The sequence below is a fragment of the Eptatretus burgeri genome, chromosome 8, assembly GCF_056783735.1.
Source record: "Eptatretus burgeri isolate ZD-2024b chromosome 8, Ebu_testis_v1, whole genome shotgun sequence".
Taxonomy (NCBI): domain Eukaryota; kingdom Metazoa; phylum Chordata; class Myxini; order Myxiniformes; family Myxinidae; genus Eptatretus; species Eptatretus burgeri.
The window spans coordinates 19,001,265-19,019,703 of record NC_140968.1 but is presented as its reverse complement, the minus strand read 5'-3'; the positions used below and the strand labels follow the sequence as shown (position 1 = coordinate 19,019,703).

Below are 18,439 nucleotides of genomic sequence, written 5' to 3'. Positions count from 1 at the left end.
GATCCTAGGATCCTGAGGTCAAGCCCCGTTGGCAGTTGGCTGCTGAATTAAAAATACACCAGGAGGTTGACTCAGTCTCTCATCCTTCCGAGGTCGGCAAAATGAGCACCAGTGTACTGGTAAGGGGGGCACTGCATCAGCGGCATAGCCAAGTCCCAACCAATGATGCAACCAGCAGCCACAGGCTGCATTCGATAGAGACTGACACCTTGCAAATACTCTTCTTTTGCCATATCCATGTTGCAAGTTTCAACCCCAAATCATATACACTAGTGCGTGCCCGTACGTGCAAAAAAAAAAAAAACTTTGAAACCACGTGCCAGAAACAACACGCGTTTTTTTTTATCTAAAAAAAAGCACAACACCTGTTTTTTGTGCCCAAGGAGAATGTCTTACAGCATCATATAAAAAAAAAAAATTTAGCGAATAGATAAATGGAATTACCAGGGCTGCCATTTGTTAGAGTCTCTTTGGAAACATGCCTGAAATTTCACAAGGTGGGTTTCTGGGCGCAAACTAAGAGGGCTCTAATAATCATATATATTGTGCTAAATTGATTGATAGCATGTACATGAATATCGAGTAGTCGAGTCGGCCAGCTTTCCATCTACAGCGAGCAGCCATGTCCGCCTACCGGCTTGTTGGGTAGTCGATCTCGTCGAAAAAAATAATTTTTCAAAAATTTTTTTTTGAAATTTGTTCTACCCTTATTATCAGTATTTCCGTCAATATGTTGGATAGTCGATCTCGTCGAAAAAAAAGAAAACATTTTTTTTTTTGAGATTTGTTCTACCCTTATTAATTATCAGTATTTAAAATGGCGATTTCAGTTAATACAATGGCGATTTCGATGAAACTTGGTTGGTAGGTTCATACCATGACCTAGTTGTGTGCAAATGAGAACCGTTGCTATGGACACCACCGTTGCCGAGCAACGGGACTTTGAAATTTTTGAAAAATCATAAAAAATTTATTTTTTCGAAAATCAAAAATCGGGCCACGAGCGACTGTGGGCAGTACATTCAGCCATATTGTCAAAAATTTCCAGCCGGATCCTATGAAAACTGTCGGAGAAGACAGACTTTGAATGAACCCTGGTCAAAAACAATAAAAAAACGAAGTTCGTTATATCTCAGAGACTATGAGTCAGATATACATGAAACTGCTATGGTAGGTTCATGGTATGTCCTAGTTATATGTGAGAAAGAACCGTTGCTATGGACTCCTCCATTGCCTAGCAACGGCCGAAAACCCTCTAAATGTGGGGGTATTTTAATGAAAAAACAATCTGCAGCATGAACCCTTAAAGCGAGAATCATGAATTTTATTGTGCTTAATCCTCAGGTCATACCCCATCGAACGGGCCCATCGCATCAGGTTCTATTGGGTAGGCGACTACCCATGTCCGCCTACCGGCTTGTCTGTATGTATGTCTGTTCGGTCCAGTGCTCCGTTGATACAATGGCAATTTCGATGAAACTTGGTTGGTAGGTTCATACCATGACCTAGTTGTGTGCAAATGAGAACCGTTGCTATGGACCCATCCGTTGCCTAGCAACGGACCTTTGAAATTTTCAAAAAATCTCAAAAATTTATTTTTTCGAAAATCAAAAATCGGGCCACGAGCGACTGTGGGCAGTACATTCAGCCATATTGTCAAAAATTTCCAGCCGGATCCTATGAAAACTGTCGGAGAAGACAGACTTTGAATGAACCCTGGTCGAAAACTAAAAAAAACGAAGTTCGTTATATCTCAGAGACTATGAGTCAGATATACATGAAACTGGTATGGTAGGTTCATGGTATGTCCTAGTTATGTGTGAGAAAGAACCGTTGCTATGGACGCATTTGTTGGCTAGTAACGGCTGAAAAACGACTAAATTCGACTTGATCGACTACCCATGTCCGCCTATCGGCTTGTCTGTCTGTTTGCCTGTCTGCGAGCAGAATATCTTAAAAAGTTATGGACGGATTTCGAAGATCCTTGGTGGACAGAATGGGTGTGTGACATGGTCGAATTGATTAGATGTTGCTGATGATCCAGATCCTAGAATTTTTTTAACTTCGAAAGTAATTCTTCACCATTGAGAAATGGGGCCAAAAACGATATACAGTATAGCCATCAAAATAAGATGCGGACGGATTCGGACGGAACTTGGTGAATCAATTGGTTATGTGACAACAACAAGCCATTTCGATTTTGGTTCAGGTCCGGATCCATAACCAGCCTATCAATGAGATACAAACCATAAACTGTTCGATATGCACTCTACCGAGTGGCGTTGTAGCTGTTAATGTGCAGGGTCAATCACCACCATCTGGCCATGCCAAGGCTTTATTGCATGTATTGAGATGTCTGTCTCTCTGTGTCCTCATGCACGTATACTAATCTTAGCACAGTCGCTGATGCATTGAGTCAGAGTACCAACACACAATGACCTTTTCATTTGGGCATAAAATGAACATGCATTGCATGACACTACAATAACACCAAAGATATATTTAATCATCAAATCGTTTAACCTTTTGATATACTTCATTTAAACAGCACCCGAGTCACTGGCTTATTTGGTACACTCTGACTTCGTAAAATACGTTCATTGCCTGTGATTGAAATGGTTTCACTGGTTGAACACCTCCACACAAGGGAAGTGGGTCAACGTCCTTGAGAGAATTGCATACACTTGCCTCATCAAATCATACACAATGTCAAAATCATTTTCAGTTTTTCTCAAAAACGTTTGTACTAGGCACATATTTTGCATGTTTTTTCAAGCTAAAAGCATGTAGTGAACATCATTTCATGGGTTCATTCAATTTTTTTGCACGTTTGGTTTCATGCACCGAATTGTTTGTTCTGGGCTATAATGTATAGGAAAGCCTGCTGTTGGACTCAATGGTTAAGGTGGCTGGCTGAAGATCGTAGGGTCTTGAGTTTGAGCCCCGTCCCTCTTTTAAATAGCACCAGGTGGGTTGACTCAGCCTGTCATCCTTCCGAGGTCAGCAAAATGAGTACCAGCTTACAGGAAACAGAGGGCACTGCATCAGTGGCACAGCCGTGCTCCCAACCATGATGCACCAGAAGCCACAGGCTGCATACAAAATAATAAAAATAATAACTAGAACTGCCACTTTATAAATGCTGGCAGTGATGACCGGGTACCCAGACGTCCGCCTTTGATACAACATGAGACTTATATGATAGTTGCAAAGTTTTGCTTCAATAGGATCAGTGGTTCCAGAGAAAACATTATTTAATAGTGATACAAATACAGCCCTGCTTCGATACAGCGTGGGACTGATGAGTTACGAACCGAGTAACACAAAGTGTTCAATCTATTTATTACGTTTTCAGTTAGCCCTTTTTCCTGGGGGACATTGTCGTTATCAATTGAATTGCTATTCCTGTCCCCTCAAACGCATTCAGGTGCAGCGAAATGAGCCTTCTGGAAAAAAAAATGGAAAAGTTCTCAGATTAAAATAATTAAATAATTCTGGCTGCCAAACCGTGCGACCGATCAGGTTGAAATTCTAAACTACATTTTGTCGGCTCGATTATAATTTTGAAGTTTCGCATATATTGAAGCGGAAGTTCCAGAGTAAACATTAATTAATATTTATCCTTCAATCCAACATGGCTGCCAAACCATGGGGCCGATCGAGTTGAAATTTAAACCCTTCATTCCACATGTCTGCCGCATCATCTATCTGAAGTTTCACATTTTTTGATGTAGCAGTTCCAGAGTAAACATTAATTAATATTTTCCCTTTAATCCAATATGGCTGCCAAACGATGTGTCATACATCAAAAGGGGGGGGGGAGTTTTTGTTCGTCATGGTGAGGCGGTCATACATGTGGAGTTTCACCTTGATCTGTTCAGCCTTTTCAGAGAAGAAGACTTTTTAAGTTATTAATTTTCAATCCAATATGGCTGCCGTACCATGTGACCTATTACAACATAAAATTAAATGCTCCCTCTAATGGGGAAGTAGATTACGCTTGTTAAGTTTCGTGTTGATCAGACAAGGTGTGTTTTTCTATCCAAGATGGCCTCCAAACCATGTAACTTGTGACATCATACTTTTTACCAAAGATGCAGGCATGGGGTTAGATTATAGTTGCCAAGTTTCACTTCGATAGGTTATGTGGTTCCAGAGAAAACATTATTTAATATAATTCTTGAATCCAACATGGCTGCCAAACCATGTGACCTTTCAATTAGAAATTAACAAACTTATATTGGCTTCTCATGTGCAATATGTATGTGAACGTTCCCCTTGATCTGACCAGCCATTCTGGAGAAGATGTTTGAAGGTTTTAGGGTAAATTCAATATGGCCACCAAACCATGTGACCAATCAATGAGAAATTAACAAACTTGTGAAAGGATGTCTTGGGGAAAGTGTGTGTGAAATTTTGCCTCAATCTGTCTAACTGTTCTGGAGAAGAAGATTTTTAAAATTTATTAATATTCAATCCAAGATGGCTGATGAACCATGTGACCTATGACATCATAAATTTACATTCTGCTTCCATTCGTGTACTGGAACGTGTGTGTAGTTTCGTGTTAATCGGATAAGGTGCATTTTTCTATCCAAGATGGCCACCAAACCATGTGACTTGTGACGTCATAATTTTTTACTATGTATGCAGACATGATGGAAGATGATAGTTGCAAATTTTTGCTTCGATAGATGAAGCAGTTCCAGAGAAAACATTATTTAAAATTTTTCTTGAATCCAACATGACTGCCAAACCATGTGACCTATCAATTATTCATTAACAAACTTATATTCACTACCCATGTGCAATAAGTATGTGAAGTTTCCCCTTGATCTGACCAGCCGTTTTGGAGAAGATGTTTGAAGGTTTTAGGGTAAATTTAAGATGGCCGCCAAACCATGTGACCTATCAATAAGAAATTAACAAACTTGTGAAAGGATGTCATGGGGAATGTGGGTGTAAAGTTTGCCTCAATCTGTTCAGCCATTCTGGAGAAGATGTTTTTAATTACTTTTTTCAAAACAAGATGGCTGCTGAACCAAGTCACCTATGACGTCATAATAATTTTTTTCTTTGGTGAATTGTGTAGATGACGCTCAAGAAATTTCAGATTTTTCCCATGCAGCGTTCTACTTAACGAATTTTCACTGGCATACTGCTTCACCGATGACATCACGAAAAATCACCCGTGTTCCCCATGGGGAGCTTATTAAAATGTATGAAGCAAAAAAAATTCCATTGCATGGTTTCAGAGATACAGAGGTCCAAAGTTTATCGGTTTTTATCGGGTTTTTTTTAATCAAGATGGTGCCCGTACCACGTGACCTATGACATCACAATTATCACCTAAGTATGCTATCAAAAAATATACATACCAAGATGAAAATTTCGTGTCGATCGGACTTACCGTTCCTAAGAAAACGATTTTTAAAGCGAAAGAACCCGAAAATTGCCGAAAAAAAACTCTGAGAGCAATCCATCTTTTGAGATGGCTTTCAAAAAGGAACCAATGCCTCTTTGGCAGGTAGAGAAAGAAACGTTTGAAATCTGTCACTGTGCAGTATATCAATACACTTAGGCGGCAAAATAATGTCAACAGGTCGAGATGTTACACAGCAGATTCTCGACAAGTTTCATCAGAGTTCTGGGATGTCTAGCCGATTGGTAACATGTGAATTGCCAGCTGAATGAACTGGAGGCCACCAATATTTTTTTCAAAAGGAAAGTGCTCCCCCATCTACATGACTTGATCAGTGAACGAATCATCACCTCACCTGATCACAGTAATTATATTGATCGTAGAGATATGTGAAATGTAAATTTTCAGGGAAAATTGATGATTTGATCGCAGTGGTTGAAAATGATTTTCCAAACACAGCCCTTGCAATTACTGTAAATTGATGTGATCATGTTTTGTACAAGTGGTAATGCAATAAAAGATCGACTTTAAATTGTATTTCACAGGATATGTATATCATCGTCAGGCTGTTAAATTTCAGTTCACTGAAGGATGAAGGCCTGTCTCAATTCACGTCGGGGATATTGGCATACTCGCTGTGCTGGCCAAGTGCATGTTGGCAAGAGAGTTTAGGCAAGAATTTGTAATTTATTCAAGTTGCAGGCAATAAGTCGCCTTCTGCTCACAAAATATACTTTGGGATCTTTAGCGTTCACCAATGACCAGTGCCGACAGTCGGTTACTCCAGCTTAACATCCTTCTGATGGATGGCGCACACATTGATGAATTGCCCAGCATTTCAAACAGCAGGGTGACAGCTTGGCTGAGCGTAGAACCCAGGCTAGACAACTCAGGGGTGAATTTGCATACGTATAGGCTGAATCTCGGCCAATCTGTTTGGGTTTGAGGATTTTCGCACATGCTGGTGAAACCTGCATCTGCCCCGTTTCACCCTCACTGATGCGAAGTTTTCTGAACCGGATTGGTCATGTTTTTATGTTATACCTTTGTCGAGGTGTTGATGTTATATCCCGTGCAATATTTCATGTTAAATCGAACATTGTTTGTGCTATTTCTTGAATTTGTTTCGTATTGTTCAAGGCCTACTACAGCCACACCTCAGATAAAAAGTGTGAAAATCATTTGTCTCCGTGTTCCTCATTTTGCTTCCTTCTTCCCAAATATTTTACTTCCACCGCAACATTATCCTATTTACCCTCCATGCCAAGTCTCCCTTCACCTTGACCTTCAACTCTGCTGTTGGTGCTTCTCCCCCCCCCTCTCTCTCTCTCTCGACTGTTCCTTTTGCCCTGTTATGTCCTGATCCGTTCAGTGTACTAGTATTACCCCTTCTAAGAGCCTTGACTATGTGTACAAAACGTCTGTATGTATGTATGTATATATATATATATATATATATATATATATATATATATATATATATATATATATATATATATATATATATATATATATATATATATATATATATATATATATATGTATATATATATATATATATATATATATATATATATATATATATATATATATATATATATATATATATATATATATATATATATGAAAGAGCCTGGTGTTGGCGCAGTGGTTAGGGCAGCGGCTTGGGATCCAAGAGGTCCTGAGTTCAAGCCCCGTTGGGCCACTGAATTAATACACCAGGGGGTTGACTCGGCCTGTCATCCTTCCGAGGTCGGCGAAATGAGTACCAGTGTACTGGGCCGGTGTATACCCCGGTTAAAATAGGTGTACCATATCCCTGTGTCGTAAGAGGTGACCAGGGTTGCGTCAGGAAGGGCATCCGGCGTAAAACATGTGCCAAATCACTATGCGGATCATACAGATGATCCGCTGTGGCGACCCCTCACGGGAGCAGCCGAAAGAAGAAGAAGAAGAGATATATATATATATATATATATATATATATATATATATATATATATATATATATATATATATATATATATATATATATATATATATATATATGAAAGACGCGCCCACATCTCTCACCTGTGAATGGAGGGAATAGCCAATCAGCTCTCGCCTGATAAACTAAACCCCAGGTGGCTAGGATTATATAAATAAATTGACACTTCCTGTGCTCTTCCAGCTGAAGAAGCTGCTTTATTATTTATATATTAACTGCTTTTGACATTTGCATGTGGTACATGCTTGGGAGCCTCGTTGGTATGCATTGCTGTCTGTGATGTCACTGATGATTTGCCAATAAGCAATGAAACTGGTCCAGCAGCTGAGGGGTGTGTAGCATTGGGATTCTCATGTATCGATGATTTGTGAATGTCTTTATAGCTGTGGAGGAACTCTGGGAAGGGTTTGAAACAGCAAAGCGCTTACCTTCCATAGGCCTTCATGGTTGCTTTATGCAGCTTTTTTGTCTAGAAGAGCATGGGATGGGTCCATATATACAGTATATGTATCATCTCCTCCCATGCTCTTCTCGCCAAGGAAAGCTGCAAAACGCAACCATGAAAAGCTATACATTGTAAGCCCTTTGCTGTTTCAAACCCTTCCCAGAGTTCCTCCACAGATATAAAGACATTCACAAATCATCCATACATGAGAATCCCAATGCCACACACCCTCAGCTATCAGACCAGTTTCATCGCTTATTGGCGAATCATCAGTGACAGAGCTGACAGAAATGTATACCAATGAGGCTCCGAAGCATGTACCATGTGCAAATGTCAAAATCAGTCAAAAGCAGTCAATATATAAATTGACTAGAAGAGCACTCGGTGGAGCACATACCTCCACCACACAATGCCTGATCGAATAGAACATAACAGGCCCAATAAATGTTTGAGATATCTGGCTGTTTATCATTTTTAGCCCCATCTCTCAATGGCGAATAATCACTTAAGATTAAATAAATCTGGAAGCCAGATCTTCGCCCAAATCAAATCACTTCACCGTTGTCACACACCGAACCGGCCCACCAAATTTATCCGAATCTGTCTACAACTTTTTGAGATGTCTTGCACACAAACAAACAAACAAACAAACAAATAAATAAACCAATGTCACCCTGCTTTCCAAAAGGTGACCACGTGTGACTTCTTTAAGGTCACACTGAGGTGTGAACAGAGCTGCTATCCACCAGGAGCGACTCCTTGAGGAATATCTACCTAGGAGAGATTCCGATGACAATCGTTCTACAGAGTAACCATGAAAAATATGCGTTTGCCTCATAACGTCACCAAATGACGTCATAATGTCTCAAGCTTGACATATCTAGAAAGCACTCATCGAGGTGTTCAATTTGAGGTACTACACGATATGGTTCCTAAAACTTGAAAATTTGAGCTTGGGGTCAAATATGTTTGACCTTAGGCGCTAACCATGAAGGTCAAGGCCAATTGCCACCAAAAACTAATCAGCTGAGCGCCAGACCATATACTACATTCCCATAAAGTTTGAAGACGATTCGATTAAAATTACTCAAAAAATAAGGGTTTCGTCGACTCCCCTGATTTGCGACAAAGTGACCTTGACCTTTGACCTTGACCTTCAAAATTTTATGCGCTGAAAGGGACCTCTATAGGCCTCTGATCTGCGATGTTACAAAAATTTCCAATGATAACTGTGCTCTGCAGAGTGATTTATACGTGATTACAGACCAAAAAAATAAAATAAAAAACATATAAAGGTCAAGACCAATCGCCACCAAAAATTAATCAGCTGAGCGCCAGACCATGAACTGTATTCCCATGAAGTTTGAAGACGATCCGATCAAAATTACTCAAAAAATAAGGGTTTCGTCGACTCCCTGATTTGCGACAAAGTGACCTTGACCTTTGACCTTGACCTTCAAAATCTTGTGCGCTGAAAGGGACCTCTATAGGCCTCTGATATGCGAAGTTACAAAAATTTCCAATGATAACTGTGCTCTGCGGAATTTTTTATACGTGATTACAGACAAACAAGCTGACTAACATATCTTGCAAAAACTTCGTTTTGGCAAGATAACAAACAGAAAAGCAAATACAGGGGTGAAAACATAACCTCCTTCCTCCTTCGGTGGCGGAGGTAAAAATAGACCAACCGACATCTCTTACCTGTGAATGGAGGGAATAACAAATTAGCTCTCGCCTCATCAATAAAACCCATGTGGCTAGGATTATATAAATAAATCGACTCCTCCCATACTCTTCTAGACAAAGAACCTGCATAAAGAAACCATGAAAGGCTACGCAAGGTAAGCCCTTTGGCCTTTCATACATAGTAATTTATGCCTGGTATTGGCTTCATGGTTAGGGTGGGTGGGTGGGCTTGGAATCCGAGGATCCTGAGTCCAAATCCCACTCAGCCAATGAACTAACACCAGGTCGGTTGATGCCTGTCATCCTTCTGAGGTCAGCAAAATGAGTGCAGTGCCTTTTTATGGGATGGGATGATTGAGCCATTTGAGTATCCTGCGTCGGAGTGATGACCCGTCCAGGATTCTTCCCAGTAGCCCAAGAGACTGCTTTGGCTGCACTAACACTCTGTACAGAGTATGGTCATAATGGATGGATGGACGTAGTAATTTAACTCGTTTCTAAACAGATGAAAACTAACAGTACATTTTTTTGCACAAGGCAAACAACGATGCAATTTCATTAATTTTAAGGTAATGCTGAATAGCACTTCCAGTATATGACATAAAAATTACTCTCATGCTACAGCAAGCAAGTTCGCTGCAAAATAAAAACTTTTTTTTGTGTTTTGTACACAAAATATGAGGAGTCCTAACAAGTTCAGCTTTTTGTAGTCAAATTGAAGAAGACTAAAATACGCAACGGGTGCTCTTCATTCCCGTCAACATGGAGTTATTTCTAACACAAAAAAATTATGTTTGCAGAGCACACGTAAATCAGATTGCTGCAAAAAGAAAAATGGAGGCTGATTTAAAGAGAAGGAACCCAGCAAATTCAGATGTCCCAAAAAACATTCCCAATTCTAGTGAGCAACAGGGATTCAGAGTTGAGCAAAATGCTGAGATACCATCCCTTTCTGACTTCACTGATCTGAATAGTTCCAGACATGGTGGGAGAATGCCTTCTGGCACACCCCAATCACAAGAAAAAACAAGGTCCACAACCAGGAACATCACCCTGGAAACCAATGCTAGAACAGCAGAGAAATCTGGGGAGATGGGGTGGGTGGGGTGTGGGGTGGACGTGTGGGGTGTGGGGGAGGGGGGAACCACAGCACGATAATAATCTGGGAATATCCCTGGATTGCTCATCTTGTTTACAATCCCCCTGTTTGCTACACTGGGATCCCATTAATCCGATGGTCTGCATCGTTCTGAAGGGAGAAACCTATCATAAATTCCCAAGATTTGCAAAGAGACCTGGTTATGCATTTGCAAGAGGCTTGCTCAGAGTGTATTCACAATGTCATTAAAAAAGCTCCGATATACATATATATATATATATATATATATATATATTTGTAATGGCTATTATAATATGCATGAAGAGGTGTCGCATTCGATAAGATCGATCCCATGTGAATGGAATAATTGTGACGTCACGTCGGGCTGCACATGACGCTGGCCGTGTTTGCATTGTCCTTTAGGAGAAAAATGATCTTACTCGGCAATTTGCCGGATCCTCTTCAGTTTTATGCACGAGTTTCATCATACTGATCACAACACCACATTGGTCGCCCAATTTTGGTGTATAACGCTATTTTCAAAGTTGGACACCGATGACGTCGCTTGCCAGCAATACAATCTTCAGCGGGGCGTCGTCGTTTTGAACTCGGTCAAAATGAACTCAAATAACTTTGGAATTATTCTATGCATATAGGGAAAAAGTAAATTGAAATGCTTCACAAAATAGGTCAGAGTTCCGCTTCAAACGAAACACAAACGTTGCAAAGCCTTGAAAGTGAAGGCCTAAAGTTTTCCACAACACTGAATTGCAACTGCATGAAGCAACACGCACGAGTCATGAAATGACCATCGATGCAAATATGGCACGGCACCGTGTGTACCTGAAGGTTGCTGTTCGACTTCTTCAACGCCTTCTTCTCGGAAGAGTGGAATCCATTAACTGGAGGGATTGGGCACAGATGTAGTACATAGGTAATGCTTCGTTAGCAAGTTCCTTTGTTTTCACAATATCTGCACAAATTCTCTCATACTATGCAACATATATATTTTTTTTGGTGCGACCTTAAACCTTTACAGCTTTGGATGTAAACATTGCAGAAGCAAACTGTAAATGGCAGATGAAAGCAGAATTCATAAAGTTTTTCATCAATACAGTTCAATTTTCTATGCATTCGTTATGATAATTTTTTTTCAGATCCCTATCTGATAGAAGATGGTGACAGTTGAGGATTGGGTAAACGATGTGCTATGGCCAGCTCAACTGTAGTCCATAACAGCAGTGAGAAGAAAATTCACCATTCATTACAAGAAATATGCACCACACAGGAACTTAATTAACGACCGGATGAAGGAGTTTAAAGAAACGAGTTCACTGAATGACAAACCACCATCTGGAAGGTGACTAATCAGCGAGGAAGCTGTAGCAGCAGCTGTCCTGGAGTCATTTGAATGACGTCCACAGAAACCGATGCGACTTACATCACTTGCCAGGCATCATTTAAATGACGTTTGTGACTTGCATCACTTGAATTGAACGTGCCACATACAACAATGCGCAAAATCCTCCAAGCCATGTTGCACGAACATACTTTTAAAATCCAGGTAGTTCAAATGCTACATGAAGAAGACTAAAATTCAAAGTTCGATTTTTGTCATCTCTTCAAATCAAAAGTTCTCAATTCCCCTGGCTTTCTTGACTAGGTGACATTTTCTGATGAGGCAACATTCCACATTTCAGGCAAAGTCAACGGTTATAACTGTCACATTTGGGGGAGAGAGAAACCTACGGAAATTTGGCAACATCAAAGAGACTCCCCAAAAGTTAATGGCTGGTCGTTCTCAGAAAGTCACACATTATTGGTCCTTTCTTTTTTGAAGGAGCAACATTGAATGGTGAACATTATCTCACGATGTTACATTATTTCTTCATCCCTGAACTACATCGATTTAATCTTCAGGACAGCACCTTCTTTCAGCAAGATGGTGCTCCTGGCCACTTTACTTTTGGTGTACTGTGTTAGAGTTTTTATCCCCCACTGCGTGGCGGAAGGGGGATATTGTTGTCACCCGGGTCGTCCGTCCGTCCGTCCGTCTGGCTGGGCGTCAACATTTATAGCTGTGAGTATGATAACTCATAAACTGTTCGCCATATCGAATTGAAATTTTGGTCACACATGTACCACCTGAAAAGGAAGAACTCTATTGATTTTGGGTGTGGCCGGATCCAAGATGGCCGACTGGGGTGGCCATCTTGAAAAAAATGTTTCAATGGCGGGGGATTCCCCGTCTCTGATGGGTATATTTTTAGATGTTGTCTTCCCAGAGAAGAGGATCGGGAGATGTGGACCACTTGCTTGGCCACCCAGTTCCCCTGACCTGTCCCCATTGGACCTGTTTTTATGAGGCCATGTGAAAAATAATACTGTTCATTCATCAAAACCCCATTTGTTGGAAGAAGTTAAAGCTAGAATCAGGAATGCAATTCATGACGTCACTTAGCAGCAAATGGGGAATGGTTTTGGAGAATTAGAAAATAGGATTGAAAAATGTATCATGGGAGATGGTGGTTATGTTGAAACATTACAAAAAATATACCCATCAGAGATGGGGAATCCCCCACCATTGAAACATTTTTTTCAAGATGGCCGCCCCAGTCAGCCATCTTGGATCCGGCCACGCCCAAAATCAATAGGGTTCTTTCTTTTCAGGTGGTACATGTGTGACCCAAATTTCAAATCGATATGGCAAACAGTTTATGAGTTATCATACTCACAGCTATAAATGTTGACGCCCAGCCAGCCAGACGGACGGATGGACGACCCGGGTGACAACAATATCCCCCTTCCACCACGCGGCGGGGGATAAAAAAAACTAGAAGGGCACTCGTTGGAGTGCATACCTCTGCCAGGATGATTAGTTTACGTTTCTAACTCACTGATAAGCCGGATCTGAAATAGGACCTGAACTAAAACTTAATCGGTTTGTTCTTGTCACCGAACCAACTCATTCACCAAATTTTGTCCAAATCTGTCCGTAACATTTTGATATATTGTGCTATATATAGTTTTAGTCCAAATTATCACTCAATGGTGAAGAATCACTTTAAAAATTTCTCGGACCGGATGCGTTTTCGGATCTTCACCAAAACCGAATCAATACTTACTTGTTACATATCCAACACGCCCACCAAGTTTCAATTCAAATCCGTCCACAACTTTTTTTTTTAGCTATCCTGCTAGATGTCGTTTTTGGCCCAATCTCTCAATTGTGAAAAAAAATCATTTAAACATTATCACATCCAGATCCAGATTTTGATCATCACCAAAATGTAATCTTTTCATCAGTGTTTCGCACCCAAGCTCTCCTCCAAATTTTGTCCGAATCCGTCCCCAACTTTTTGAGATATGTTGTTCCCAAAAACACACAAACAGACAGACAGGGGTGAAGAAAACATTTCCTCCTTCCACCTTTTGTGGCAGAGGTAAGAATAAACTGTATTGCATTAAAACTTGATGAATTATGCTTTCATACACGATTTATAGTTTGTTTGTTACATTAAATCATAGTTAAATCATGTCACATTAAAAGTTATAAAAAGTTCAAGGTTGCCCAAAGACTTTATGGACACCGTGTGTGTGTGTGTGTGTGTGTGTGTGTGTGTGTGTGTGTGTGTGTGTGTGTGTGTGTGTGTGTGTGTGTGTGTGTGTGTGTGTGTGTATACTGTATGTATGTATATATACATAATGTACTAAGTATATAAAAAAAACCCGATCATGTCTCTCACCTGTAATTGGAGGAACAACCAATCAGCTCTCACCTAATCTATCATCCCATCTGCGACTTGGGACTGTATAATTCAATCAACACTTGGCCCTTTTTCGGCACTGAAGACTGCATAAAGCAACCAAGAAAGCTACCTACATGAGGTAAGCCATTTGATGTTTTAAGCTCCACCAGAGTGCCTCCATAGCTGAAAGTATTTACACGGAGCACACACATGAGAACCCCAACGCCACGTGCTCTGATGAGCCTCGTACCGGTTACAATACTTATTGGCACATTGTAAGTGACAGCATCGAAAGACATGTGCACTGCAAACGCTGTCAAACATGCACCACATGCAATTCCGAAGGGAATTAACATTAAAAAAAATTTTTTAATCCCAATTACGTCTCTCTCCTATAATTTGAGAAACAACCAATCAGCTCTCACAAAATCAATCATCCCAGTTGTGACTACAACGATGTCATTAAATCAACACTCAGCCATTCTAGTTAAAGAAGGCTGTATAATAAAACCTAAAAAAAAATATCTCGAACAAGGTCCTTTGCTCTTTAAAACTCCACCTGACACTGTAACCACGACAGCTGCTGGGGCGGAACTCATGTCGGGATTGAAACAGCAAAGGGCTTACCTTGTGTAGTTTTTCTTGGTTGACTTATGTCCCCTTCTTTATAAGAAGGGCTTCATTTAATTATGGCATTGGTGAAATTTAATTACAGCCATGGTGATATTTTTCTTGGGAGCCTCAGTGGCGCACGTTTCTGTCCACACTGTCGTTGATGACTCGCCAATAAGTCATGAAACTGGTCCGGTGGCTGAGGGATGAGTGTAGCATTGGGATTTTCACGTGTGTTCTACTTGTGAATGTCTGTAGTTGCGGAGGAACTCGGGTCGGGTTTGAAACAGTAAAGGTCTTACCTTCTGAAGCTTTTCTTGGTTGCTTTATGCAGCTTTATTTGGCTGGAAGAGCATGGAAGGAGTTAATTTATTTGACAATCTTAGCCAGTTGAGGTAATTGATTAGTTGAGCACTGATTGGTTCCTCCCCCCAATTATAATGGGGGATAGATGCGATTGCAGTTTGTTACACACACACACACACACACACACACACACACACACACACACACACCAACTTTACAAGTCAACCATGAGTACATATGATCAAATCACCTCCATACATAAGATTGGATTTGAACCTCAAAATGCTTTGCCACCACATTTAATGCAAATACACCTTTGCTGGACTCTTACACTGTTTAGCCAATTAGCACACAATCAGACGTAACGAGAGGGGGAGCACTTGGGAGAGTGCAAAACATCCGCCGCCAATACTGCTGGCTCAATCAAGTGAACCTTATATCTTATTCATTAAATATGATATCAACAGTGCTGACAGAGTTATAGTTCTTTTCTCCAACATTTTTTTTTTGGGGGGGGGGGGGTGGAAATCACTTAAAACATGCAAAAATGCAAAAAAAAAAAAAAATCGAAATTTTGTTGAAAAAAAAAGTTGCAAAAATGTTTTTTTTTTCTCTAACAATTTTTTTGGGGGGAGGTTGGAAATCACTTAAAACATGTAGAAATGCAAAAAAAAAATGTTCCCCTTTTTTTGGGGGGGGTAACAATTTTTTAGGGGGGTTGGAAATCACTTAAAACATGTAAAATTGCAAAAAAAAAATTTTTTCTCAAAATGTTTTTTTTGGGGGGGGGTTGGAAATCACTTAAAATATGTAGAAATGCAAAAAAAAAAAATTTTGTCTAAATTTTTTTGGGGGGTTGGAAATCACTTAAAACATGTAAAAATGCAAAGAAAAATTTCTCAAAAATTTTTTTTGGGGGGGGGGTTGGAAATCACTTAAAATATGTAGAAATGCAAAAAAGAATTTTCTTTTTTTTTGGGGGGGGTAACAATTTTTTTTTGGGGGGTGGGAAATCACTTAAAACATGTAGAAATGCAAAAAAAAATTTCTTTTTTGGGGGTGGGGTAACAATTTTTTTTTTGGGGGGGGGGTTGGAAATCACTTAAAACATGTAGAAATGCAAAAAACAAAAATTTTCTCTATTTTTTGGGGGGGGGTAAAAAAAATTTGGGGGGGGGGTTGGAAATCACTTAAAAGATGTAGAAATGCAAAAAAAAAAAATTCTCTAACAATTTTTTTGGGGGGGGGGACCAAGTCCAAAATTTAATGGCATGATCCTTGGACCATACCTAACCCCCCCACCAAGTTTCGTCGAAATCCGTCAAGGGGTTTTTCCGTAATACTGTTCACAAACAAACAAACAAACAAACAGAAAGGGGTAACCTCCATCCATCTTCGATGATGGTGGAGGTTAACAAATGCTATTGTTTACCTTTTGCAATGATAGGTGTCGATGGACTAGAACCAAGCAAGGAAGACTGAGGAGCTGTGCTGGAAGGAATTTCCCAGGTTGTTTCTGTGAATTAGGAGGGAAGAAAACAAGTCGATATAATGATTAGGCTTTGAGTACTCTGGTCTCGTCAACAGGTATGCCTCGAGAACTACGTGGAAATTTGTATAAACGGCTAAAAATTTACCAAACTGAAACCACTGCAGAATGAAACCAGAACGACAACCTTCCACGTCACTACGTCGCCAGATATACCTCTGCCCACGTTAATACATCGTTAAACATACTTGTACCAACTTTGATTTAAATCCCTGAACGCAGATTTAAAATATTAAATAATTCCGGCTGCCAGACCATGCATCCAATCAGGTTGAAATTTAAAACATATATTCCGCATGTCAATTCAATCATAACTGTGACGTTTCACATCAATTGATGAGGCGGTTCAAGAGAAAGATTTTTAAAAGAATTTTGTTCAAACCAATATGGATGCCAGACCATGTGACCTATTAATTAATTATTCGTGAATGCCCTGGTGTATTTCGTGAACATCTGTAAGGCTTGGGGAACATGTAAGTGAAGTTTCCCCTCGATCTGTCAAGCCATTCTGCAGAAGAAGATTTTGAAATGTTTATTCTTCAAAAAAATCAGAGCTGCCAAATCACGTGCCCTATGACGTCACAGGTGGAGAACGTTTGGTTCCTCATGGATTACATGATCATCCCTGTAAAATTTCGCCTCCATCTGTTCAGCCGTTAGAGAGAAGATTTTTGAAGGTTTTATGTTAAAAACGACATGGCTGCCAAACCGTGTGACTGATGATATCATCAATTTTTTTGCCAATTACAATTTAGCGTGAGATGACCCTCAAAAATTTTCATACTGATCAGATAAAGCATTTGGCATGTGAAATTATGACGTCATAACGAAGCCACGTATGATGTCATCAGAAAAAATTAACCTCCTTTCCTATGGAGAGGACTTCACACGTGCCAAATTTCAATATTTTCCATGGAGCGGTTTTGGAAATACAGAGGTCCGAAGTCTTTCCTTTTTTCCAACACGGCTACCACGCCACGTGACCTATAATGTCATAGTTATCACTAAAATATTCTACACGAGTAGTTGCATCTGTGGTGAAAATTGAGTGAAATTTCTATGGTGAAAAAAACAAACCATGCCACCCTGCTTCGATACAACCCAGCTTTGATCGGGCACCTTACCCACGATGTCCTCTTTAGCAAATAAAATTCAGAATGGGTGGCCAATCACATCTTTGGAGTTTTGCGTTGATCGGAAAAGGCTTTTTGTCCAACATGACTGCGAGACCATGTGACCAATGATGTCGAAATTTTCAACCAATATTCAAAGGCGATCATATTAAAAAAAACAAAAAAAAAACGTCTATATATACGTATATATATATATATATATATATATATATATATATATATATATATATATATATATATATATATATATATATATATATATATATATATCTGAAACCGCTTAGCCTTTTGATGCGAGACTTTGCAGTGATGATCCACTACTGTTGCTACAAATATTTTATTTAACAATGATCTCATCAGTCACATGATGTGGCAGTCAGGTTGGTTTTAAAATAATAACAAGTCTCGAGACGGCGATGGTTCACGAGCAATGTACACGGTTCGC

The 18,439-nt window shown here is 39.8% G+C and overlaps 1 protein-coding gene across 3 annotated transcripts in view; it reads right to left on the bottom strand.

The window, feature by feature from the left end:
• The window catches only part of LOC147021241 (growth arrest-specific protein 7-like), a 74,189-nt gene that overhangs the window by 26,762 nt on the left and 28,988 nt on the right, over positions 1-18,439 (bottom strand). For all 3 annotated transcript variants that reach the window (XM_085891032.1, XM_085891031.1, XM_085891030.1), the window contains exons 3-4: positions 16,745-16,828; positions 11,489-11,547 (exon numbers count right to left, since the gene is read on the bottom strand). In XM_085891032.1, the coding sequence (XP_085747158.1) occupies positions 11,489-11,547; positions 16,745-16,828 (143 nt within the window). The remainder of the gene's footprint in view (positions 1-11,488; positions 11,548-16,744; positions 16,829-18,439) is intronic.